Below are 23801 nucleotides of genomic sequence, written 5' to 3' on the forward strand. Positions count from 1 at the left end.
GACCTAGCTTGGGCTCCAGGACCCACATGGGAGAGAGAGAGAGAACTCTTCCTACAGCTGTCCTCTGACTGCCACACTGTCATGGCACATGGCATCCCTCGCTCTCCCAACCTCCATAAGTGTAAAGAAGTTCTAAAACAATGAAGAATATAAGTTTCAAAAGTTTGTAAAAGAGTCCAGATCTTAAGAGCCATGAAACTCGGAGTAATTAAACCCAGACAGGTACATGTTTCATTTTCAGCAGACTGGTGATGGGAAAGACAGACAGACATAGCTCTCTAGCTGTTCCTCCTTAAATTGCTTATGAGTTAGGCCTACTGGCACAGGCCCATAATCCCAGCTACTTGGAGTTAAGGCATGGATATTGCAAGGTCAAGGCCAGTCTGGTCAACAGATTGAGATCCTGTCTCAGAAGTGAAGATAGGGTTGAAACTATAACTCATTGGGAGAATGCTCACCTACTTTGTGCAGGGTCCTAGGTATAATCCCTGATACTAAAAAAAAACCCCAAAAAACAAAAAACAGAAAACAAACAAAAAAAAAACCTGTGTCAAGTTAAATGGAATAGGGCTTATATTGGATCTAATTATAGAAAGTAAGTACATTTACCTGAAGGAAAGATACACTTTCACTCTGATAGATAGCCTCTGCCGATTTCTCATAGCCTGGTTTCTAATAACCTTGTTTTGTTTTGACTTTTTAGTTTACTTACTGGAGTAGAGAATCTGCCGTTGTATAGACATTTCTTAGCTGTCCAGTCCAGTGGCTCCTTTTTAGTACTAAAGCATTTTTCCATGGTTGAAATTTTGTTCCATCAACATGTATTACTTAATGCCCACCAATAAAGAGCTGGTTAAGTTACTCCAGCTTAGTAAAAAAAGAATGCAGCCAGCCCTTTTCCATAGTACACATTGCAAGATATAAGTAAAAAACAAGGCATAGAATATTGTGTAATCTGTCCTCTTTTGTATACAGTATTGTACAATACATATTAATGATGGCTTAGCTGTGCTTGCATTCTCCTTCCTGTAAATGTAGGAAGCTGTTAACAGAACACAGAAAAATACTTTAAGAGTATCGATTGACTTCTCTGAAGCTCTGTGATAAATGATGTGTATTCAAAGCCAAGGTTTGTCTGTCCTGTGCTAATTGATAACCTAGTGGGGACCTCTATGAGACCACCATTCCTTGGCTCTCTTACTATCTCGTCTTGGTCTCCTCTGAGATGCTCTTCCTTGGTATGTCTCTTTATTATCTTTTTATTCTGTGTTTTCTCTGTGCAAGCTCTTTTACTCTCATTACTTAAGTCATACTTTATTTATTGCAGAGATCCCTAAATCTGTATCTCTAGCCAGAATGTATCTTCAGAGGTTGAAACCCATACACTTATGTTATTGATCCTCTCTATCTAGGGGATCTTGCTTAGATGTGCCATGGGATGTGCTTGTCAGTTTCAATTTGTCTCCATCTTGTTTTCCCTCACTAATTCTCTCCGTGAAAACGAAACAATGATACTGGTCATCTGTGCCTGGCCCTGGGAACTTAAGAGTTCTTTTTTATACTTCTGTTCCCCAAACCATAAACTCTAGTAACTACCAAAAACTTGTTCACTTACCTAAATAGTTTAGACCCTCCCTGTGATCTGAGTTTCTTCCACAGTCCCTGAAGAGGAGGGAAGTGTTAAAAGTTAAACTTCCTGGAAAATAGACTCCCTGTTTTTCCTGTGGCTTGGTATGGAGCCATCATACTGCTATGACCTATAGCACTGCTGCAGGGTCCTGAGGTGGGATCCGCGGTCAGGGCTGTTTCCTGGCCATCCTGTCATCTCATGAAGTACCTACCTACACACACACATCCACAGACGTGGCGGCCCTTTGTTTCCCTTTGAGCACGAGGGCATTTGTTTGATCTAATTTAGTGCTTAGCCTTCCTCATGTCTACTTGGAAGGGCTTGCTTGTTCTTTGCTGGACTTAACCCATTCTAATCCTGTTCCTGTTTTCTTAGTCCTCCATAAACCTGCTTCTTCTTCATGTCTTTTCTTCATCAGAGACACTGAGCTAACTATTCCTGCCCAGTGAAGTAAGTTGCCTTATCAGCTCCCATCTGAGTCTTAAATATTGCTTATCTTTTATGTTGAGGAAAAACCCTACATAATGAAAAGTATGTTTGCACAGTTTTCCTTGTTTGCTTCCTTAAAGTAAATATACCTACAAAAATTTAAAATGGAAATTTAAACAGCTATTCTAATATGGCAGTTTTGCTAATTTTTTTTTCTTTTCTTTTGGAGAGGCTTAATTTTAATTACTCCTTACTGTCATGAGACAGCCTTCATTTCTGTTTTGCAGATGGCAGAGACTAAAGCCAGGGTTTAGGTATATGCAAGGTTATTTATTCTAGGCTGAGTCTACTAGGCCACAATTGCCTTATGGTTTTAAATGAATCTGATTGTTGCAAATGTAATTTTATAATCCATATGCAACACTTTCTTTAGTTTTTTGGTAGTCTTACGAATGCATTAATGTTCTGTTGTTTAAAAAGCTGCAAGTTTCTAAGATTAGTTAGCAACTAGACACTAGGCAGTGTCTGACCCTTCCTTCTGTGCCTTTTTGTTGGTGTTACCTACTAGATACCATGCTATAAGGACATACTAAGCTGTAATAACTTTTCTAAAATCGTGATTTTCTTACACCAGCAGCTCTAACACGTATCAGAGACTGCTTCCATCTATGGGCTGCAGTTAGCAGGAGCGCATTTTCCTTTCCTTCTGGATTGACTAACAGTAGTTGTAGCATTATTCAATGTCGTCTAAGGGCTCTTTAACATAATGCTTATTTACTGAAATATGTTTTGTAGCTCCGTCAGCAATTGAAGTGGTTGATATGTGACCTCTGCAGATTATATAACCTTCCTAAGCACCTGGATGTTGAGATGCTAGATCAACCACTACCCACGGGTCAGGTAAAGTAAACGTTCTCTAGTGTTGAAGAGCTGAACTCATTGTCTTAATTGAAAGTTAAACTAGGATAATTTAAAATTATTATACAGCCTATTTGGAAGTTAGTTTTGTGTTCCTAGTAAATTGCCTTGCTTTAGGTGCTAACACAGGCTTTTCATTTCTTGGGGTTGTTTGTATTTTACTGTAATAGGTGAGCACTGCTCTCCGACCCCTCCATTTTGATTTTTGTTAAAATCAAAATGATTTGTGTGTTTCTTCTTTGACTGGTTGTTTAGTCAGTTTAGTCCTTTGACGTACCATGTCTAAAAGTCTGTCTGTGCTTCTTAAGATGAAATGCAAAGTTAGCTCTCCCAAGCCATGGAAATTTCCACCAGTTCAGCAATCATCCATGACATTTAGACTTACCTAATTAGCTATTAGTTAACTGACTTTTTATTACAATAAATGAGGATTTAGCTCTTATATAAACTACCTACTTAACCACCTACTGCTTCTAAAGCATTGCTTAGTCATGAACGATCAGTGCTGTGAGGACTTTGGGGAGCCATGTTTTCTGTTATGGCATTTCCATACCTGTGCATTCTTTTACTTCTCAGGGTTCTTTTTATAGTAATACTTCCCAGTTTATAAATGTCACATGCTCTTTCTGGGATCCTCTGTCTATGGAGTCCCTGTCTCTTCTGCATTAATTAGTCTTTGTGAGTTCTCGGATGGCCTGTACAGTTGTCACCTTGAGATTTTTCTTTTCTGCTATCCTAGAGCGAATCTATTGATTCCTGGATCTCATGTCATCTCTATTGGCTTTCTTTTTTCTTGTTCGTCTCTATTTATTACACTGTCGGATAAAGGCCGAAGCATGAAGGAATGGCATATTTCCTGAGTTAGCTTTTGAAAAACCTGGTTCAGAGTTGGTGTTAGAACAAGCCCGCCCACACTGGTTCCAAAATGTGGTTCTTGTTGCCATCTTCCTAGTCTTTGACCACTTCTCACTTGTACAGAGTAGTCGGTCGGAGTGGTTTGTCAGCACTGCAGGTATTCTAAAAGCAGTGCGCAGTGCTGTACATGGGAGTTGTGTGGCCTCAGTATCAGCTGCTGTTGTGTTCTCTTTCACTCAGTGTTTGAGTGAATAATAAATCTAGGCTGAAATTTTTGCCTAAGAATTTCAAATAACTATGCTGTTGTCTTCTAGCCAGTGGCGTAGCTGAAGCTGATGCCACCCGGAATCTTATGTATGATTTTTCTTTGGAAGCTTCAGGGAATTTGTGCTTTCTTTGGTGTAATGCACTGCAGCAGTGTCCTTAACTCAGGATCTTTTCTCTTTCATTGCGCTGGACGTTGAGTAAGGCTGTGTCCCTTTCCAAATTTGAGTCTTGAGTTTTGGTACATATTTTTGTGTGTTAACTTTGCTTGTCTATTTTGTTTGTTTTGGAGTTTATTAACTGGACTTTTCAATTTTGTTTTTACGTTTTGGAGACATGGTCTTGTACACTTTAGGCGCAGATTTCAAAAACCATATGTAGCTGAGGCTGATGGTTGTCTTTATCCTGAATGCTAGAATTACAGGCTGTATCGTCAATGCTGGGCTGCTTTTAGATTTTTAGACCTCTTGGTTTGAGTCTTTACATCTATTGTATTATATTCTTTTTCTTAATTTTATTTTATTTTTATTTGTATATGCGTGTGTGTGTGTTGGTATGAACGTTGGTGGCACTTTTATGGAGGTCAGAGAACAACTTGCAGGAATTGGTTCTCTCCACCATCTGAGTCCCAGGATCAAACCCAGGTGGTCAGGCTTGGCTACAGGCACCTTTATCCACTGAACCAACTTACCTTTTCTCTCTTTCTTTTAAAATTTTGCTGTACTGTCAACTTTTTTCTATTTCACACGGACAATAATAAGTTTTAAGGTTTTAAAAAATATGTGTATGAGTGTTTTGCCTACATGTATGTGCACCACATGCAACAGTAGAGAATCTTGGTAGTCCCTGGAAGTAGATGTTGTTAGCTGCCATTAGGTGCTAACAATCAAACAGTAGGCTTCTACAAGAGCAGCAAGTGCTCTTAACCACTGAGCCATCTCTTTAGCCCTGAAGTTTTGTTTTTATTGTATATGTTTACCCTATTTTCTCAGAACTTAATGGCTTAGAGCTGGATGTGGTGGCACACGGGAGGCTGAGGCCAGCCTGTCCTACAAATGAAGACTCAGTCTCAGAACCCCCAAACAGGCTGGGGATGGATGGTAGTACTCACCTTTAATCCTGGCACTTGAGAAGTAGAAACAGACGCATCTCTTGAATTTGGAGCCAGTCAAAGCTGTACTGTGAGACCCTGTCTCAAAAGATTAAAACAAAAAAATCTTAATGCCTTAAAATAGTAATTGTTGCGATTGGATGGATTAGTTAGGCTTAGCTGAGTATCTATTGGTTTCATTTGGTGACTGTTGTGTGCAGTCAGGTGCACACTCGCGATAGTATGGCTGTGGACAACTAGTGTGATCTTTATCTCGAACAGCTCTCAAGTGTTCACACATGGCTTCCTTTTTCCCCCACTCTTCATGTATCTGGCATCTTTAGTGTTTCTTTGCCTGGCATTTTTTCTGTACATGACATCATCCTGAAGGGCCTCTTCATAAGGCTTCTGTTTCCTCAGAATTTCAGTCAGAACTCTTCAAGGATACAAGAGGGGAAGTTGCTGGGCATTTTTTTTTTTCCAGGACAGGGTTGCTCTGAGTAGTAGCCCTTGCTGTTTGGCAACTCACTCTGTAGATCAGGCTGGCCTTGAACTCCTTTATCTACCAATGCCCAGCTTAAGTTGCTGGGCATTCTTAAGGCTTAAACCTGGAGCACGCCAGTGAGGGGTTTGTGAGCTGAATCATTCTCCAAGCCAGCGCAGGTTCACTGTGGGCTGTGAGTCCTAGGCTTTAAGCCTGGTGGTGTGATTCATCTGGAGGAGGGAGTCATGTCCAGTCTCGGAATGTGAGCCTGAGCTTAAGAGCTCTCTGATTGTCCCTTCTTCCTAGCATTCTGTACAGGTCATATAGATGTGGTAGAATCATAAACCAGCTTATTGTGGCACTTTGGCCTGTTTAGCATCTGTATTTTTTTATTTGCTATATATTTTCTCAGTTTCATCTTGTCTTGTATATATTGTAAAGCCTGTTCTCAAGTATTTTTGTGTCCTATCTTTACTCATTTGTATTTTGATGTTTTTTAAACATACCTTTCTTCATTTGTGCCAAATAAATGATGTGGAGTTCCTTGTAGCCAACACTTGTCACCTGATAGCTTTAGGGGGAGTTTATGTTGATTCCCAACCACTCTTCCCCCTACTTTTCCACTTGTTAGTACAGGGTAAAAGATGGCTCCAGTTTCTCTGCAGATGACATTTTGTCTGACAGATAATCTCCTGGGTTCTACTTAAGGAGGTGGGGAATGCAGAGCATTTGAGGGCTGTGTGGTGTGTGTTGCAGGCAGGCTTTTGGTTAGTCTGTAGGTTTCCATCCTGCCTGCTGCTCCTGTTGCAGTGTATTTGGTGTCTTGAGTCTGGAGCCTCTGAATTGAGGGTGCTTTTTGCAGATCTCTCCTTGGTCACTGCTGTCTCCTGACCTGTACTTGCACTTGTGAGCTTCACTGATCACAGCTCCTATTTACAGTCATCTAATGGAAATGGTGTTTTATTGCTCCTCATAAGTCCCTTTTGCTTTTCAAATTTTTGTATTTATAAAATGTTTATTCTTTTGTAATTTAGTGGAGCCTAAAGAAAGATGAGAAAAATGTTTAATTTTTCTAACTGTTCAGGTTTTATTTTCTAGAGGGTCCATGGTTTTGTTTTTTACTTACAATATATCCTGAACTTGAAGTCTGTCTTGTTTTTCCTGGGTGTAGATTGGACAACAGTGTAGATATCCAAGTTAATTTGTGAATTATGTAAGAAAAATGGCCTGATTTTGAATCATCCTTTGTGTTTTGGTAATTAATATTGTTAGGATAGATGTGGTAATTTTTTGTTTTCACTTAGAGTCTAAGGTTGTTGAATGGTTTTGTTTCTTTTTTAGGCTCTTGTTTCACTTCTGCATCAAGGTTCTGACTTAGGAAGCTTTGCTGTCTCTCCAGCCCTCACAATGTTTCTCTCTGCCCTGGAATTTATCCAGTAGGCTAGGCTGGCTGTCCAACAAGCCCCAGGGATCTGCCATATCTGACTTGTACATGGGTACTAAGGATCTGAATTCAGGTCCCATGTTTACTGCCTGAGCCCCTCCTTTAGATCTTCATAGCTAGCCATCTGTCCTTACTTTCCTCTGACTTTATCCTTCATGCGTGCTTACTTCTGTATAGTTTAGTGTTGCCTGTATTGAGCTTTAAGAGTCACACTATATATATTGGCATGTTTTCTTTGCAGTTCCTTTTTTATTGCTATGTTCATTTCGTTGTTCAAAAAGATGAGAATGCCCATTTTCCACTTGAGTGTTGATAGATAATGGTAGGCTGTTTCTAGTTTTTTGATCTTTTTGTTTGGTTTGTATTTCTGTTAAGAGTCCTACTGTGGATTTTCTTGTTTGTATTTCTGGATACTCTTGTGCAGTCATTTCTCTGGGGTACATACTTAGGGGGTTGCTTTGCTAGGATTATCTCTCTCTCTCTCTCAGACCTAAGAGTTATCTAGACAGAACGGTACAATACTTTTCAGGTGACTTTGGGTTACTCTTGTTTTTGTCAGTACATGTGACCTTGCAAGTGATGGACTGACCCGCTGCTGTCAGTGCTGTTACTGCTACTCCCTGGGGGATCCCTCCAGAGTGTACTCTCGTCTTGATTTCCTAGAAAGGTTTGGTTTATGGAGATAGGTATGGTATGCATGGAGAGTGTTGTATACTTGGTGTCTGTTTTTAGCATGGAAAGTGTGTTGGTGCGGAGAACCCACATATACAAGTGTGTACACGTACAGAGCTTCTGACTGAATGGTGCCAGTTCCAGAGTTCTAAGTTCCTTAGTGGGTGTTACATTTAGTGTTAATAGATACAACTCCAGTGGCTGTGTGATTCCTCTTTCTGTGTATTTCATTTTCCTGTCTGATTTTTCTCTGTAACTGTGGTCTCTGTTTTGTTTCTCAGTATTTCTTTGGGGGTAGCCAGAAACACTTACTATCCTAAACTCCTCGCAGAGCTTGCCACCATGCTCTTTGCCTTGCATATTTTTCCTCTTGTTCTCCAGATGAATGTTAGACCTTTGTGTTCCTGTCTTCCAGGTCCTTTGAATGCTTTGTTCAGAGGAGACTGCTGGGTTTTTTTTTTCTTTTACTGTTTTTCTTCAAATGTTTCTTTCTTTTTTTTTTTTTTTTCCTTCAAATGTTTCTTATTTCCTAGAGCTGTCTTGCCCTTTTTATAGTAACTTGTTCTTGTTTTGCGGGTGCAGTAGCTTCTCAACAGGCATAATGATTCCAGTTAGATTTTAGCTCTGTCTTCTTCACTAGTTGTGCTTCAGGCCATGTGTGTGGCTTTTCTGTGTGGTACCCTCAGGGTCTGTTTTCTTCATGGTACTTGGTCATTTGCTTGTTTCTAGGAGAGGTATGGTATCAGCCAGTACCAGTTTTGACAGATTTCTGTAGGATGCTTGTCTCTGTTGTCCAGTATGTAGACCTGGGTTCTGCTGAAGCTGGAGGGTGGAGCTTGTGCGGCTTCCAACTTCAGAGTGTGTTAGGAGATTTCATTCTTGGGTTGAGTTATAATAAAGAGGTTTTTCCTTTTCTCTTTGGTTCTACTGCCCATCAGGGTAGATAGGGTTCCTATAGAATAGAATGGTCCTTTAATTAGAGCAACTTTCCAGCAGTTCATTCAGTTGTTTTCCTGTGGCTTTCTCAGTCAGGACATCTAAAACTTTAGCAACCATAGGATCCATCTGCTCTGTCTGCCGCTGCTATAGTTGTGGGTCTGTATATTGTTTTTCTATAGTTGTGGGTCTGTAAATTGTTTTTCTAGGTAGCAATGTCATTTATTATCAAAGTTCGTCACCTCTCCTCCCAACCTCTGTTTTGGTTTTAAGACAGGGTTTCTATTCTCAGCTCAGGCTGTCCTAGACTAGAACTCACTATGTGGGCTAGCTGACCTTGAACTCACAGCAGGCCTCTTGAGTGCTAGGATTACAGGCCTGAGCCACTGTGCTTGCTTTCAATGAGCTTTTGAAAAGAAGCTAGCCTTGCTTGTTAAAATGAAGGCCTTAGGACTTCATGAGCCTAATTGGCTTTGTGTTTTTGTCAAATTACTTATCCTTTGGGGAAGGGTATTGCTTACCTTTCTCATTTATAAAATGTTAGGCAGGGACGAGTCTGATGGTCACAGACATAGGCTAGAGCTGCATGTCAGAATCACCTAAAATGCTTTTTAAAAAACTTAACTTTTAAAAATTAAAATATAATTATATTGTTAGCCTTGTCCTTCAAACACCTCCAAAGTACCTGTCTTGCTATCTTTCAAATTCATGGCCTCTATTTCTTCACTTGTCTAACAAACACACATACACACACACACACACACACACCCAGTCCATGTAATATAACTGTGTGGTCTTGGTGTGCCCTCCGTTGGGGAGGACTACTTCTCCGATGAGGAGGATTTCTTCTCCGACTGTTGCACAGCCCGCTCTGTGTTTGCATTTCATTGTTGTCATTCTTGTTCACATCTTATTTAGATAACCATCATGGTGAGACTTCAGACTTCCTCTTCCTTCCTCTGGCTCTTAAAATCTTACGGCCCATCTTCTGCTATGAGCCTGAACCTTAGATGTAGGAGTTGTGTTGTTAGATACATCAGTTGGGGCTGGACACTACCAGCCCACTTATTCTTTGTGTTTTGATTGGTTGTGGTTTTCTGTAATAGTCTCTAACTCTTGCATTGAAATGCATTTGAAGAGAGATTCTCTGGGGTAGTTAGCATCTCAACAATGCTTTTTACCCTTGGTGCAGACTTGTGTTTGGGACCTTGGGACTGCTTGGTAGCTGTGTTATTTCTATTTTTGAAAAGATACCAAAAATAATCTGGTTTAGAAATACAGAAAAGGGTAAACTACAATAATTTTGGGAACTGCTTGCTTTTCTTATTTTGTCCCAGGAAAGGAATAAGTGATTAGAGAGATGCAGATTTTAGAACGAGTCTGAGCTTACATGTACCTGACAGATTTTTCCAGCTCACTGATTTTGAAGAGTTAATGATAATGAATTAATGAGGGTGTTTTGTTTTGTTTTGTTATTAAGACTTGTGCTCTCAGAGCATCTAAAAACAGGCCTTGAGACTCCTAAGATCCTGGTGTTCTGATTTGATCTCTGAGTCCTAGTTTCTTGATGTTTTAGATATTCTGGGTCCCAAACTAAACCTACCTTTATGAATACAGATATATTTCCCATATTGAGAGATGGCAAACTTTGCTCTGGCAAGAGACTTCATGTGCGACTGTAAAATCCCACGTGACTGCTGTGTGGATGAGTAGCAAGCCCTGCCTTAGGAGAGGTGCTTCACAGCAGATAGACTGGCTCTCAGTCACTCTCAAGTACTTACTTCTTTATAACATCTCACCATTTAAAATGCAAGGCAGATGAATTTATAGAAAAATCAATGGTTTTTTGGAGGGGGGTGTTAATTGGGTAGATAAGGAAAGAATAATTTGGATCATTTATTAGAGTAGAACATATAAGTAAAAAAATTAAAATTAGGTTATCTTTAGTTTTTAAATTTCTTTTATATTTGATTCCCTTTGTTCTTAAGGCATCTGCTACATTGGATTGACTTGAAATTATTTAATAAGCTCTGCTCATGGGACTGTAGTGACAGTGACTAATAGTGGCCAGCTTTCCTATGTGCTCTGTATAGCGTTGGCACAGTCTTTCTCTGTTTCAGAATGGGACAACTGAAGAAGTAACTTCAGAAGAAGAGGAAGAGGAGGAGATGGCTGAAGTAGGTATTTATGTAAGAATAGTACTTCATGAATATCTAATGGTGTTTTCTCCTTTTAATTTTATTTGTTTGTGTGTGTGTGTGTGTGTGTGTGTGTGTGTGTGTGTGTGTAGGTGTTCGTGGCATGTAGAGGTCAGAGGGCAACATTTGAGAGTCCATTCTGTGTTTCTGCCATATGGGTTCAAGAATTGGACTCAAGCCTTAGACTTAGACTCCGGGGAACTTCCCTTTATTGGCTGAGTGGTCCATCTCACTGGTTCACATCTCATGAATACCTTAATATTTGATCATTTTAGTAATCCTTTAATCTTCTTTTTGAAGTAATATTAGTGTTGAATAACAAAAACATTTGGTATTTCAAATGAGATATACTTTCTAAAATCTGGTTTTGTTTCTAATTAACAATATGCCTTTGAACAAATTTTTTTTATTTGAGGGCAGTAAAAATTGTTTACATTTAATAATAGTATTTTGCTTATAATTTGGTTAATTTTAGGAAAAACTACTAAGTTTAAAGTTTTGTGTTTACAGTTGGGGAGATGGCTCAGTTGGTAAAGTGCTAGCTATGCAAGTACGGGTACATGAGTTCAGATCTCTAGCACTCATGATTAGAAAGAAAGAAAGAATCAAGTGCTGCAACTTACATCTGTAACTCCAGCTCTGGGGAGGTAGAGACAGAAGGGTTCCTGTGACTCTTAGTTAGAGCCAGGCAGCTAGACCTAGGTTCAGAAAGAGATCCTGTTTGAAAAAAATAAGGTAGTGACTGAGGAAGACTCATTTGTTGTCCATACACACATGAACCTAACATAGGCAGGCAGACAGACAGACAGACAGACAGACACAGAATTATGTTTGAATGAAAGGTAAGTTTGAGGGCATCACAGGGACTGGACTGCTTGCTAGAAGACATTATCTCTTATTGAAAAAACATCTAAGGGCTTTCTGTTAGTCTGCTTTGTGCTGCTAGAATTAGAATACCCAGGACTAGGTCATTTATATTGGTATAGTTTTGAGAGCTAAGAAGTTTAGAATCGGGTATCTTGTGAGGATTTTCATGCTGTGACCTCAAAGAATAGAAAGGGAAAGGACAGGAGAACTTAGGCATATAACCTTTTGCGCTTCCTTTATAAAGGGCTTAATTCCATGATCAAGGAAGGAAGGCTCATGCTTAATCATCTGTTAAAGGCCCTATTTTTTAAAAATCTTTTTTGTTTTGTTTAAGATAGGATTTCCTTTGTGTAGCTCTGGCTGTCCTGCAAGGTTGCTCTATAGACCAGGCTGGCCTCAAACTCAGAAATCCACCTGCCTCTTGAGTACTGGAGATTACAGGCATGAGCCACCAATGCCTTTTAATATTTTTAATTTTTATACTTTAATTTTTTAATTGAAATAGAATGATATCACTTTCCTTTTCCTTACTCTTCCCAGCTACCTTCCCTTGAACCCTTCCCATGTCCCTCGACTCCCAAGTTGATAGCCTCTTTTTCTTCATTGTTATGTATGTTAAATATGAATGAACAAGTGAGTGTGTGTGTCTGTGTACACATAACCTGCTGTGTCTGGTTTTGCTTTTGTATTTGGTTTCAAGCCTGACCATTCTGCAATCGATAAGGAAGCTGGCTCATCCCTGGGAGAGGCTATTTTTTCCTAAATTTTTCTAAAAAGTGCATGCCCTCACTAGTTCTAGGAGAGCTGCCAAGTCTCCCGGTACCAGGCATGACTCCCCTCCTGTTGAGTGGGTCTTTAGTCCAATTAGACTGCTGTTGCTGCCACCAACATCTGAGTGCCACCTCCTGCCCCTTGATGCATATCTGCCATGATGAAAATGGCGGTTCATAAGTGTTACCCCTGGGGGGACTGCTCCCTTCCTTAGCAGCTTGCATATTATTTAACTGCAGCTGTGGAGCTGGACAGGACAGAAGCCTTCAGGACAGATCCAGCTCAGATCATCAGAGTCCTGTCTTAAGAGTGGTGACATTAGCAATAGGGATGGTCCTTGTCTTAATACTATCATAACACCATACCTGATTTTTGGAGGGGAACATTTAAATAACAAGTTTTGTAGCAACTTTCCAAGGCATTAAGATAATTGTCAGTTACCAATAGATCTTTAGGCTTTTGAACATTTGAATTTAAATTCAGGTTTTGAAATAAAGATCCAAAGCTCCATTGACCAGATAAAATGCATAAGAATTTCATGATCTTTAGCTTTAAGAAAATTGTTTTTTGTTTTGAATCTTATAATTATATTCAGACTTTTACCTTATTTTGTTTGAAAAAAAAATCTGTTTAAAATGTACTTTGAGAATGGGTCAAAGCAAAAGGAGTCATTTGTTTTGTGTCCAGGAGTAGAATAACTCTTAAAATTCTTTAATCGGAGCGACTTCGGTGGATGGGCTGTATGCTTTACGGTTTTCATGAAGTTTAATTTAGGAGGAACAAATTGCATGAGAAGATTAAGCTTCCCCAGCCTGGCTGCAGTGAAACAGACTTTGTGTTCAGTTTCTCTGCTTTTCTTTTACTTCTCATGAGATTGACAAGGGGCAGTGATACTTAGGGAAGTAACACAGAAGACTCTGCAATTTTACTAGAACTAGCGTGGCTGACCGGCCTGAGTGTAGTGTGCTTCAGGCACTTAAGCAGAGGAGAGGAGGCTCCTAGAATACACTGGAAGGGAAAAGCAGAGTTAGAGACAACATGCTTGTTGGATAAGGTTGTTGGTCATATAAGCAGAAAATGGTTTGCTGTGGATATTGTTTTCGGAAGATGAGGTACATTCAGGATTTGCTGACTAAAGTGCAGGTAAAGTGTGTGGATGGAGATGACTTGAGGTTGGAGGAGGAGATACAGGTTAAGGAGACGTTATTGAAATTCTGAAGAAAACAAATACAGGACAGGAGAGAAGTCTTCATAACATGAAGCCCTGTGTAGAATCTGGCTAAGAACACAGTGTAATTTGTGAAAGGAGACCTGCTGAGTTGGTTTTGTATTGAAGGTAGTCATTGTCCTTCAATTCAGATTGCATGGAAAGTGGAGGTAGTGGGTAACTCCTTCAGAGATCTTGCTAATTGAAACTTAAAGCAGTACTAAGATACTTGGAAAAGCCAGTACCAGATAGCTTGGGCATAGATTTGTGTGTGTGTAAGAACAAATGATACAGGAAAGAGAATGGTCTGCAAAAGATGGTCTGCAGGTGTTTTTCAAATTCTTTTTCTAAAAACTGCCCTAAAGTTGTTTTTAAAAAAAATCTCAAAAAATTAGCACTTTGCGTTTCGGTTCTTATTCTGAGAGCATGGAGATTCTGTATTTCCTTGTTTTCATTTCAGGGTTTTTATTGATAGAAAAAAATTATGCTGGCTGTGTGTAGCTTGATTGGTAATGTGCTTGCCTAAGCACGCACAAGGTCCTGGCCTTGACCCCCAAGCACCACACAGAAGTGAGCATGTGGCACTTACTTAGAATCCTAGCACAAGAGCTATTCAGTAGGAGTATCAGAACATCAGGATTATCTTCAGCTACATAGGGCATTTGAGCCAGCCCATGGCTACATAAAACCTTGTCTCAAAAAAAAAAGGTGATTTAGTATCCTAATGACCCCATAATGGATGATCCTTTGAATTAATTGGTTTTTGTATCTGTAGATTTTTTTTGTACTTATCAGAACGAGATGGGTATAATTATGCCTAAATTATTGTTCATATTTCTTAGAATAAAACTCTAGCTGGGCAGTGGTGGTGCACGCCTTTAATCCCAGCACTTGGGAGGCAGAGGTAAACGAATTTCTGAGTTAGAGGCCAGCCTGGTCTACAGAGTGAGTTCCAGGACAGCCAGGGCTACACAGAGAAACCCTGTCTTGAAACAAACAAACAAACAACAAAAAAACAAAACCCAAAAACTGTAAGGTCAGGTTTCTAGAACAAAGTATGAGTAATTAAAGGGTCACTAAATTGTTTGAAAAGTTCCTCATAATTGGAGATTTTTAAAGGTGGCAGATTTGATAATAGTCACAACTTAATGAGGCTGTGGGATCTGCTTTCCACAGAACATAAGGTATTAAAGGAGAAAACCTTGTGAGTGGAGTCTGGGGCTTTCCTCCTCCTCCTCTTCCTCCTAGAATGGATGCATCCTTTCTTGCTTGTGCTTTTAAAATTTTATTCAATTTTTTTTTCTGACTAGAAACCAGTGAAGAAGAGAAGCATTAATAAGCCTTTTATTCTCTTTGTAGGATATAGAAGACTTGGATCACTATGAGATGAAGGAAGAAGAACCTATTAATGGGAAAAAGTCAGAGGATGAAGGGATTGAAAAAGAAAATTTGGCAATATTAGAGAAAATCAGGAAGACTCAAAGGCAAGACCATTTAAATGTAAGTGTGAGTAAGTATCTAGAACCTGAATTTCGTGATTACATAATTACAGATCGAGATACCAATCTCAGCTCCCTTTCCATCCTTGACTTAGTAATGGATTTGGTCATTTGTTGACCTACGCTGCTTCTCCTGATTGTTGACAGCCACTTTCTACCCTGTTCATCTGTTCTTCACATCTTGAAAACAAACTGCTGTCTCTGTATAAGAATCCTGTGTTGGTTAGTTGTAATTGTCAACTTGTCATAACCTTAGAATTATCATGGGAAGAGGGATCATCTACATTGCATTGGCCTGTGGGCATGTCTGTCAAGGAACTGTCTTACTTACTTAACTGATGCAGGAAGACTCAGCCCACTGTGGGTGACACCATTTGCTAGGTAAAGAGTCTTGAATTCTGTAAAGAAGACAAAAGCTGAACTGCAGTCAAGCAAGTGGGTAGGATTGTACATGTTCATTTGTCTCTGCCGTTGTCTGTGGATGTGGTATGACTATCTATTTGAAGTTATTTCTTTGACTTTTCTGTAGTGATGGACTGTAACCTGGTATTGTAGATTGAAACAAACCCTATTCTTTCCCTAAGTTGGTTTTTTGTCAGGGTGTTTTTAATCACAGCAACAGAAAGGAGTAGAAGGACCTCTCTCTCCTTCATCCTGTTGCTGCTGTACTTACTCCCGTACCATAGGTTCTGTTGTGTTCAGATTCAGCCCCTGCAAACTATTACTCTGCCTCTGCTCTCCCTTAAACCCGACCTCTGTCTTTTGCACCCTAACCAACTCAAAAGTAACTTTTCTCTTTAGGTTGACTCATCCCTGCTCCTTACCCCCAACAGAGTCTGAACTATGTAGCTATGGCTAGCCTGGAACTCTGTGTAGACTAGGCTGCCATTCAATTCAGAAATCTGCCTGCCTCTGTCGCCTAAGTTCTAGGATTAAAGGTGTGTACTACCTACCATGCTAGATGATTTAACATACTATTTATGAGAAGAAACATGGCAATATAAGATGCATAGTTTAGTGAAAAACATGCATGTGTGGCTTTGGATTGTTCAACTTTAAAATGTAGTCAGACAGTATATACCTTTTGGAAGTCTTGTGAAAAATGAAAATGGGTTGGTAGGGTATGTCAATGCCAATATGCATTGGCAGTCTGGTTGTCTGACACTTCCTACCTTGTTTTAGAGCAGCTTATTAAGCTCTATAAAGTCAGGGCCAGCTGCTTTGTTTTAGGCAAACACAGTGAATGGATTGTTATACAAGTTAATGTCAAGAATGAATTATAACAAGTAAATTCTTTTCCTTCCTTCAATCATATTTAATACACTATTTTAATTGGCAAGTCTTTTGTTGCAGAGAACTTTAACCAAGCCCATATCTTGATTATTAAAGTAAGTTTTGTAGCACCTGAATTAATACTTTATTTGCTGTGTCTGATGATGGACTTCAGTTTGTATGGTTATAGTTAGAACATCTGCAAGCTATTGGATACTCTGACATAGAATAAGGCTAAGTACTTTATATTACCTTCCCATTTCATCTTCATAGAATCTTTATGCCATTGTGGGAAATAGACATTCTTCATATCTTATAGATACAAAAACTAGGGCTCTTAAAAACCCAGTTTAAGGGCTGTGAGATGGTACAGTGGCTAAAGTGGTTGCCTCTCAAGCACAAGCGTTAGGACTGGTATTTGAATCTCTAGACCCCACATAAATGCTGAGCGTTTGTGCTGGCCAGCCTATACTTCCACTGCTCAGGAGGAGGAGACAGGATCCCCTGAGCAAGCTGGCTAATTAAACTAAACTGTTATTCAGTGAATAAGGTGGAAAGCAACCAAAGATGATGATCTACTGCCCACATCAGCCTTGGGCCTGTACATGTGTGGGTACATGAGTGAGTCTACAGATATGCAAATACACATGTATACCACACACACACACACACACACACACACACACACACACACACACACACACATATATATATATATATATATACATACATTAAAAAATCTGACTAGGTTGCACAGCTAGGAAATAGATCTTTAAAAACCTTTAAACTCAGAGTAGTACAACCTTCAAACTTTGATTTTTAAGAAAAAATACTCTTATTTTGTATGCATGTGTATGGAGGAGAGGGTGCTTGTCACAGCACACCTGTGGAGGTCAGAGGACAACTTGTGCTGAAGTTAATGCTAAAATGTTATAGTGAGGGTCTTGTAGCATTTTTAGAAGTTGTAGTTTGGAATAGACTCATACTGAACTCTAAACTGTCAGAGTCCATGGTGTTCTGGGCATACTATGAGGCCTCCCCTCAGGATAGAAACAAGCAACACATGTCTTCAGTTTTCTGTTTTTCTTAACATTTCATAGTCCTTTAATTGCACTTCTTGATTTCTTAATACTGAGTGGTAGTCATTTTTACAATGTTACTGTAAAATTTTACATCAGGCTTTGATACCTTAAGCCTTTAATTATTAATTGTTTCAGGGTGCAGTGTCTGGGTCAGTACAAGCATCAGACAGACTGATGAAGGAGCTCAGGGACGTCTACAGATCACAGAGCTACAAGGCAGGTGAGGCCCTGGCTCTGCTGGCCATTTGCTTCTTTACATGGAATGTTGTTTCTCTTTTGCTTTGCTTTCCTTTTGGGGAGTGATGGGGGGACCATTTAGCGCAAACTGTTTTTGAACTCACTATTTTTCTGTTTGGTCATGATGGGGTTAGATAATGTGGGGCCACCACACCAACTTTGTGTCATTTACTGTAATGTAGGTAGACAGAGTTGGAAATTTTTATTAATGTTATTTTAGAGATGTGAAACTCAGGTTTAACGAAATTCTAAAAGATAAAAGAGATAAAATGAGTTTATCTTTTTGTTTGTATTTTTGCTTTTTTAGACAGGGTTTTTCTGTGTATCCCTGGCTGCCCTAGAACTTATTCTGGCCTCAAACTCAGGCTGGCCTTGGACTCAGAGATCCACCTGCCTTTGCCTCCCAAGTGCTGGAATTAAAGATGTGTATCACCACTGCTCAGTGACTTATCTTTTGTATTTAAAAAACAAACAAACAAACAAACAAACAAACAAACAAACAAAAATTACAGGGGCTGGAGGGATGACTTAGTAGTTAAGAGCACTGACTACTCTTCCACAGAGGTCTTGAGTTCAATTCCCAGCAACCACATGGTGGCTTACAGCCATCTGTAATGGGAACTGATGCCCTCTTCTGGTGTGTCTGAAGAGAGTGACAGTGTACTCATATACATAAAATAAATAAATCTTTTTAAAAAATTACATAACTTTTTTTTGCCCTTTTTTCTGATAAAGATATAATATATGATTTTTATTTTCTGGCAAAAGCATGAGTAGTACTACTTTTAAAAGTAAGATTAATATATTTTGTTGTACAAGGAAAACTTGCTGGATTTATTTTCATAGTTTTCTTATTTTGAAACAGAACTTACAATAGAGGTGGTATTCTTTTTAAAATTGGTAGATTTCATTCATTTCACAATTCCATGAAAAAAAATTATTTTTCAAGACTGTAGCTGTAGCTCTTGGGTAGAATACTTGCCCAGTGTTCTGCCTACTTGACATGGGGCCCTGGGATTCAATCCTCAAAAGCAGGAATTTTTTTTAAACAGATAGTAAGATTTGTGTATTGTAGAGCCTGAGGAAAAATACACTGCTGTAGTGTTAATAAAAATACCAATTTAGGAATAATTTATTAAAAAGAATAATATAGAGTTGTTTAAAAGATTAATATTAAGAGCTGGAGAGTAGTTAAGAGCACTTTGTGCTTTTGGAGAGGATACAAGGCCAGTTTCCAGACCTCGTGTCAAGCGGCTCACAGCTGCCTCTAACTCCCAGTCTAGGGTATCTGATACCCTACGGCCTCCATAGGCACATACACAGGTGGTATATATACATCGACACAGACACATACATAATATAGTACAAATACTAAAAAGAATAAATTTACATGCATGCTCTAAAAATGGGGACAGTAGAAAAAAGATGTCTCATAAAGTGAAGCTTAAAGTAATATATATAGAAGGATATTTTCTTAGAAGTGTCTATATACATTGAACTGTTACTTGCATAATGTTTGTTTTTCAGTGAAAGTGAGTACTAAACAGTTTTTTAAAATTCATTTAAGTATCTTTTAGTTGATAGCTTTAGTTATTTTGATAGTGAAAATTTGCTGTTATTGACTGTTTAGTATATTTAGAGTTAGCTTACACCAGAGTAATGGAAATGAAGAGTAACCAGTGTGCCCTATGTCTCCATAGGGATTTATTCAGTGGAGCTAATAAATGACAGCTTATATGACTGGCATGTCAAACTACACAAGTAAGTACCTTCTGTGCTAGCTACCCTGTTTTTTACAATGAAATGTTGGGTTCTCTTTCCTTTTTTGCCTTATCAGTCTCATAGTTTTATATTCTGCATGTGCCTGGGCAGCACTGCTGGAGAAGTTGTTAAGTTACCATAGAGAGCTCATTCTGAGCCTCAATGGGGAGAGTCAGACAACGGGGAGGAGTGGATAGGCAGGAAGTGTTTGGCACGCTTATGAGAGTGTGACAGTTTACAAACAAAATGTATTCAGATAGCATGAGCCTGTGATCCTGTTTATGTTTGAAATAAGGAGATTTAGATAGTACATATAGAAGAATTATAGAAAAAATGTTTTTATAGTGATTTACTTTTGGTGGTATTATTGGCGGTAAATTTCTTTTCTTAAACTTCTTGGTTAAAAATATAATTTTAGGAAAGGAAAGCATCAAAATGTTTTTCAGTTGTTTGAAAAGTTATGTGTATCTAACTGTTGTTCTTTGGAATGACCATTAATTTCAGATTTCCTTTGTTCCCAAGGAGCTAGAGAGCCCATAGTGACACCCCCCACCCACCCCACCCCGGACTGTGGCACACTTTAGAACTTCTGTTTAGAACTTACCTTGGAGGCTCTGTTGCCCCTTTTGGACTGGTTCAGTTGGAGCTTAGTAAGAAAGGTTTCTCTAATCTTGTTTGAACTGGCTTTTGTTTTGTTATTCTTAGGGTTGACTCTGATAGTCCTTTGCACAGTGATCTTCAGATCTTAAAAGAAAAAGAAGGCATAGAATATATTTTGCTTAACTTCTCTTTTAAGGTAAGAATATTGTAATGGGATTCATGTCCTTCTAATGGGAGTATGTAAGTGACTCAGCTGCCTTGGAGAACAATTTGGTAGGATTTGAGTTCAGGATTTTTTTTTTTTTCCTTTCCTTTTCTTTTTTTTTGAGACAGGATTTCATTGTGTAGTCTCAGACTCACAGATCTGCCTACTTCCCTCCAACTCCCAAGTGTTGGAATTAAATGTTGATACTGAGTTTGGCTAGTTAAGGAGTTGTTGAGGTGTATACTCCACAAAAGATGAATGCTTAGACACCTGGAAACACACAAGAATGTGTAGAGAAGCATGGTTTGTCATAACCACAACCAAAACAATCCAGTTATAGTAAATTGGAGAATGTGGCATCCATAAGAGATATTGACAAGATAGGTCAGTCTTCTATATAGTATATATAAGTAGAAGAAATTAGACTTAGACTTTTAGCCATTTTGTGTAGTTCCATTTATATAGAATTCAAAAATTGTAAAATTAGTTTTGTATAGGGCATGCGTTTTGAGTGCAGGCAAGGGAAATTTGGTCCTGTAAATGAAACATTCTTAGGTGTTTTAATGGTCTTTAGCCACAAAAACTTCTCTTGTACTAAAATTCAATGGGGCCGGGAACCCTGCTAAAACTAGAAAAAACATTTCTAGGTAGACTTTTTAGGTACGAAACAGTGAGAAAAGAAAGCTCAAAAGCATGAAGTCAGTGTTCATACCTGGGCAACAGGACCAGAAGCGAAGGTGTGATCACCATAAAGAGTTACTGAGTAGACAGAGACATCTGTAGGCTTCCTGTTAGTCACGTGGGTATCCTGTTTACAATAATTGCTAAAGTTTCCCTGTATATTTATGTCCCTTTTGGAATTACTTAGTAATTTGAAGCTGTTAAAAATAAAGGTTAAAAAAGAATAGCAATGGGCTCTAGATAAAATGTTAGTGATTTAATGTATATAATATGGTAAGATCTAACGATTGGACATCTCAACTAGATTGAGGTGCTTTGAGGCTTTCTGTTGAAGTGGCCAGGGCTGCTGTGGTGAGCTGAGGAGGAGATTAGGGCAGTGTCTGTCCACAGACAGTAGTTTATCAGAGTGACTTTGATATCCTCGTGCTATTTAAGGGCTTGGATTTACAGTCCTCTCTGGGGTAAAAGGGCTTTTCAAGAACATACTGAAAAGTCTTACAGGCTCTGGGATGTGCTCTTTGTGCTGTAAACCAGCCATAGGGGGTTTTTATTTGAGGGCATAGTTGGTCTGTTCGGCTTCTTGTTTTGTTTTAAACAGTTAGCTCCCTTTCGTTGGCACTGGTTGATAGTACATAGTTGATCTCTGGCTGACTAGTTGGAGGCTTTTACTTAATCTTGCAAAGAAATGATGCAGAGCTTGTATATATGGCTTTGGTGCTACAGGTGGCACAGGTGGATATAAGATGTTTGAAAGGAAGAAAACATAGACATTTGTCTTAGTCAGGGTCTCTAGTCCTGCACAAACATCATGACCAAGAAGCAAGCTGGGGAGGAAAGGGTTTATTCGGCTTACACTTCCATGCTGCTGTTCATCACCAAAGGAAGTCAGGACTGGAACTCAGGCAGGTCAGAAAGCAGGAGCTGATGCCGAGGCCATGAAGGGATGTTCCTTACTAGCTTGCCTCCTCTGGCTTGCTCAGCCTGCTCTCTTATAGAATCCAAGACAGCCAGCCCAGAGATGGTCCCACCCACAAGGGGCCCTTCCCCCTTGATCACTAATTGAGAAAATGCCTTACAGTTGTATCTCATGGAGGCATTTCCTCAACTGAAGCTCCTTTCTCTGTGGTAACTCCAGCTGTGTCAAGTTGACACAAAACTAGCCAGTATAATTGACCCCTTGTCAACTTGACACACAAACACATCACTAGTAAGCCTCAACCCTTACATTCTTATTCATCCCCAAGGTCTAAATAACTTTAAACATCCCACAGTCTTTACATATTCTTAAAATTTCAATCTCTTTAAAATATTCATCTCTTTTAAAATCCAAAGTCTTTTTACAATGAAAAGTCTCTTAACTGTGGGCTCCACTAAAATAGTTTCTTCCTTCAAGAGGGAAAATATCAGGGCACAGTCACAATCAAAAGCAAAAATCAATGTCCAACCTTCCAGTGTCTGGGATCCAACTCACAATCTTCTGGGCTCCTCCAAGGGCTTGGGTCACTTCTCCAGCCATGCCCTTTGTACCACACGCGTCGTCCTCTAGGCTCCAGATGCCTGTACTCCACTGCTGCTGCTGCTCTTGGTGGTCATCTCATGGTACTGGCATCTTCAAAACACTGCATGACCCCTTCAGTCCTGGGCCTTCAATTGCAACTGCGGCTGCACCTTCATCAATGGCCTTCCATGACCTCTCACCGTGCCAAGCCTCAGCTGTTCTTTGTGACCCCTTCATGCCTTCAAAACCAGTACCACCTGGGTGACCCTTACATATTACCAAGTCCCGTTGGAGCAGGAGTACAACCTTGGCCATATCTGGAACACAGCCTCTTTGTGCTTTCAGAAAACACTTCCCAGAAGATGTCACCTCAATGATGCTGGTCTCTTCTTAATCACCGCTAATTTCTTAGCTCCAGCTAACCAGCATCAATAGTCCCAGTAATGCCAAGTTTTTGCTTTAGTAGTTCTGGTATCTTGTTAATCACGGCTGACTCTTCAGCCCCAGCTAACCAGAACCACAGAATCTTCACAATCAAAGCAGCAATGTCCCTGAAAAGAGTCTTTAATTTTCCCTCTGAAATTTCACAAACCAGATCTCCATCTTCTGCACTGTTCTCAACATTATCTTCCAAGCTCCTACACAACATCTGACAGAGCTCTTAACAATGAATGGATCTTCAAGCCCAAAGTTCCAAAGTCCTTCCACAGTTCTCCCCAAAACATGGTCAGGTTGTCACAGGAATACCCCACTCTGCTGGTACCAATTTGTCTTAGTCAGGGTCTCTATTTCTGCACAAACATCATGACCAAGAAGCAAGCTGGGGAGGAAAGGGTTTATTCGGCTTACACTTCCATGCTGCTGTTCATCACCAAAGGAAGTCAGGACTGGAACTCAGGCAGGTCAGGAAGCAGGAGCTGATGCAGAGGCCATGGAGGGATGTTCTTTACTAGCTTGCCTCCTCTGGCTTGCTCAGCCTGCTCTCTTATAGAATCCAAGACAGACAGCCCAGAGATGGTCCCACCCACAAGGGGTCTTTCCCCCTTGATCACTAATTGAGAAAATGCCTTACAGTTGTATCTCATGGAGGCATTTCCTCAACTGAAGCTCCTTTCTCTGTGGTAACTCCAGCTGTGTCAAGTTGACACAAAACTAGCCAGTACAACATTAAAGAATATTTTCTTCTTAGAATTTGTAAAAA

The 23801-nt window shown here is 39.6% G+C and overlaps 1 protein-coding gene across 4 annotated transcripts in view; it reads left to right on the top strand.

The window, feature by feature from the left end:
- Ube2q2 (ubiquitin-conjugating enzyme E2Q family member 2) overlaps positions 1-23801 on the top strand; it is a 58161-nt gene that overhangs the window by 15980 nt on the left and 18380 nt on the right. For 2 of the 4 annotated variants that reach the window (NM_180600.3, NM_001346658.1), the window contains exons 3-8: positions 2855-2959; positions 10843-10899; positions 15125-15265; positions 17754-17838; positions 19556-19616; positions 20322-20412. In NM_180600.3, the coding sequence (NP_850931.2) occupies positions 2855-2959; positions 10843-10899; positions 15125-15265; positions 17754-17838; positions 19556-19616; positions 20322-20412 (540 nt within the window). The remainder of the gene's footprint in view (positions 1-2854; positions 2960-10842; positions 10900-15124; positions 15266-17753; positions 17839-19555; positions 19617-20321; positions 20413-23801) is intronic. The other 2 variants (NM_001346657.1, XM_030244003.1) reach the window with 1 other exon arrangement.

The sequence above is a fragment of the Mus musculus genome, chromosome 9 (genome assembly GCF_000001635.26).
Source record: "Mus musculus strain C57BL/6J chromosome 9, GRCm38.p6 C57BL/6J".
Taxonomy (NCBI): domain Eukaryota; kingdom Metazoa; phylum Chordata; class Mammalia; order Rodentia; family Muridae; genus Mus; species Mus musculus.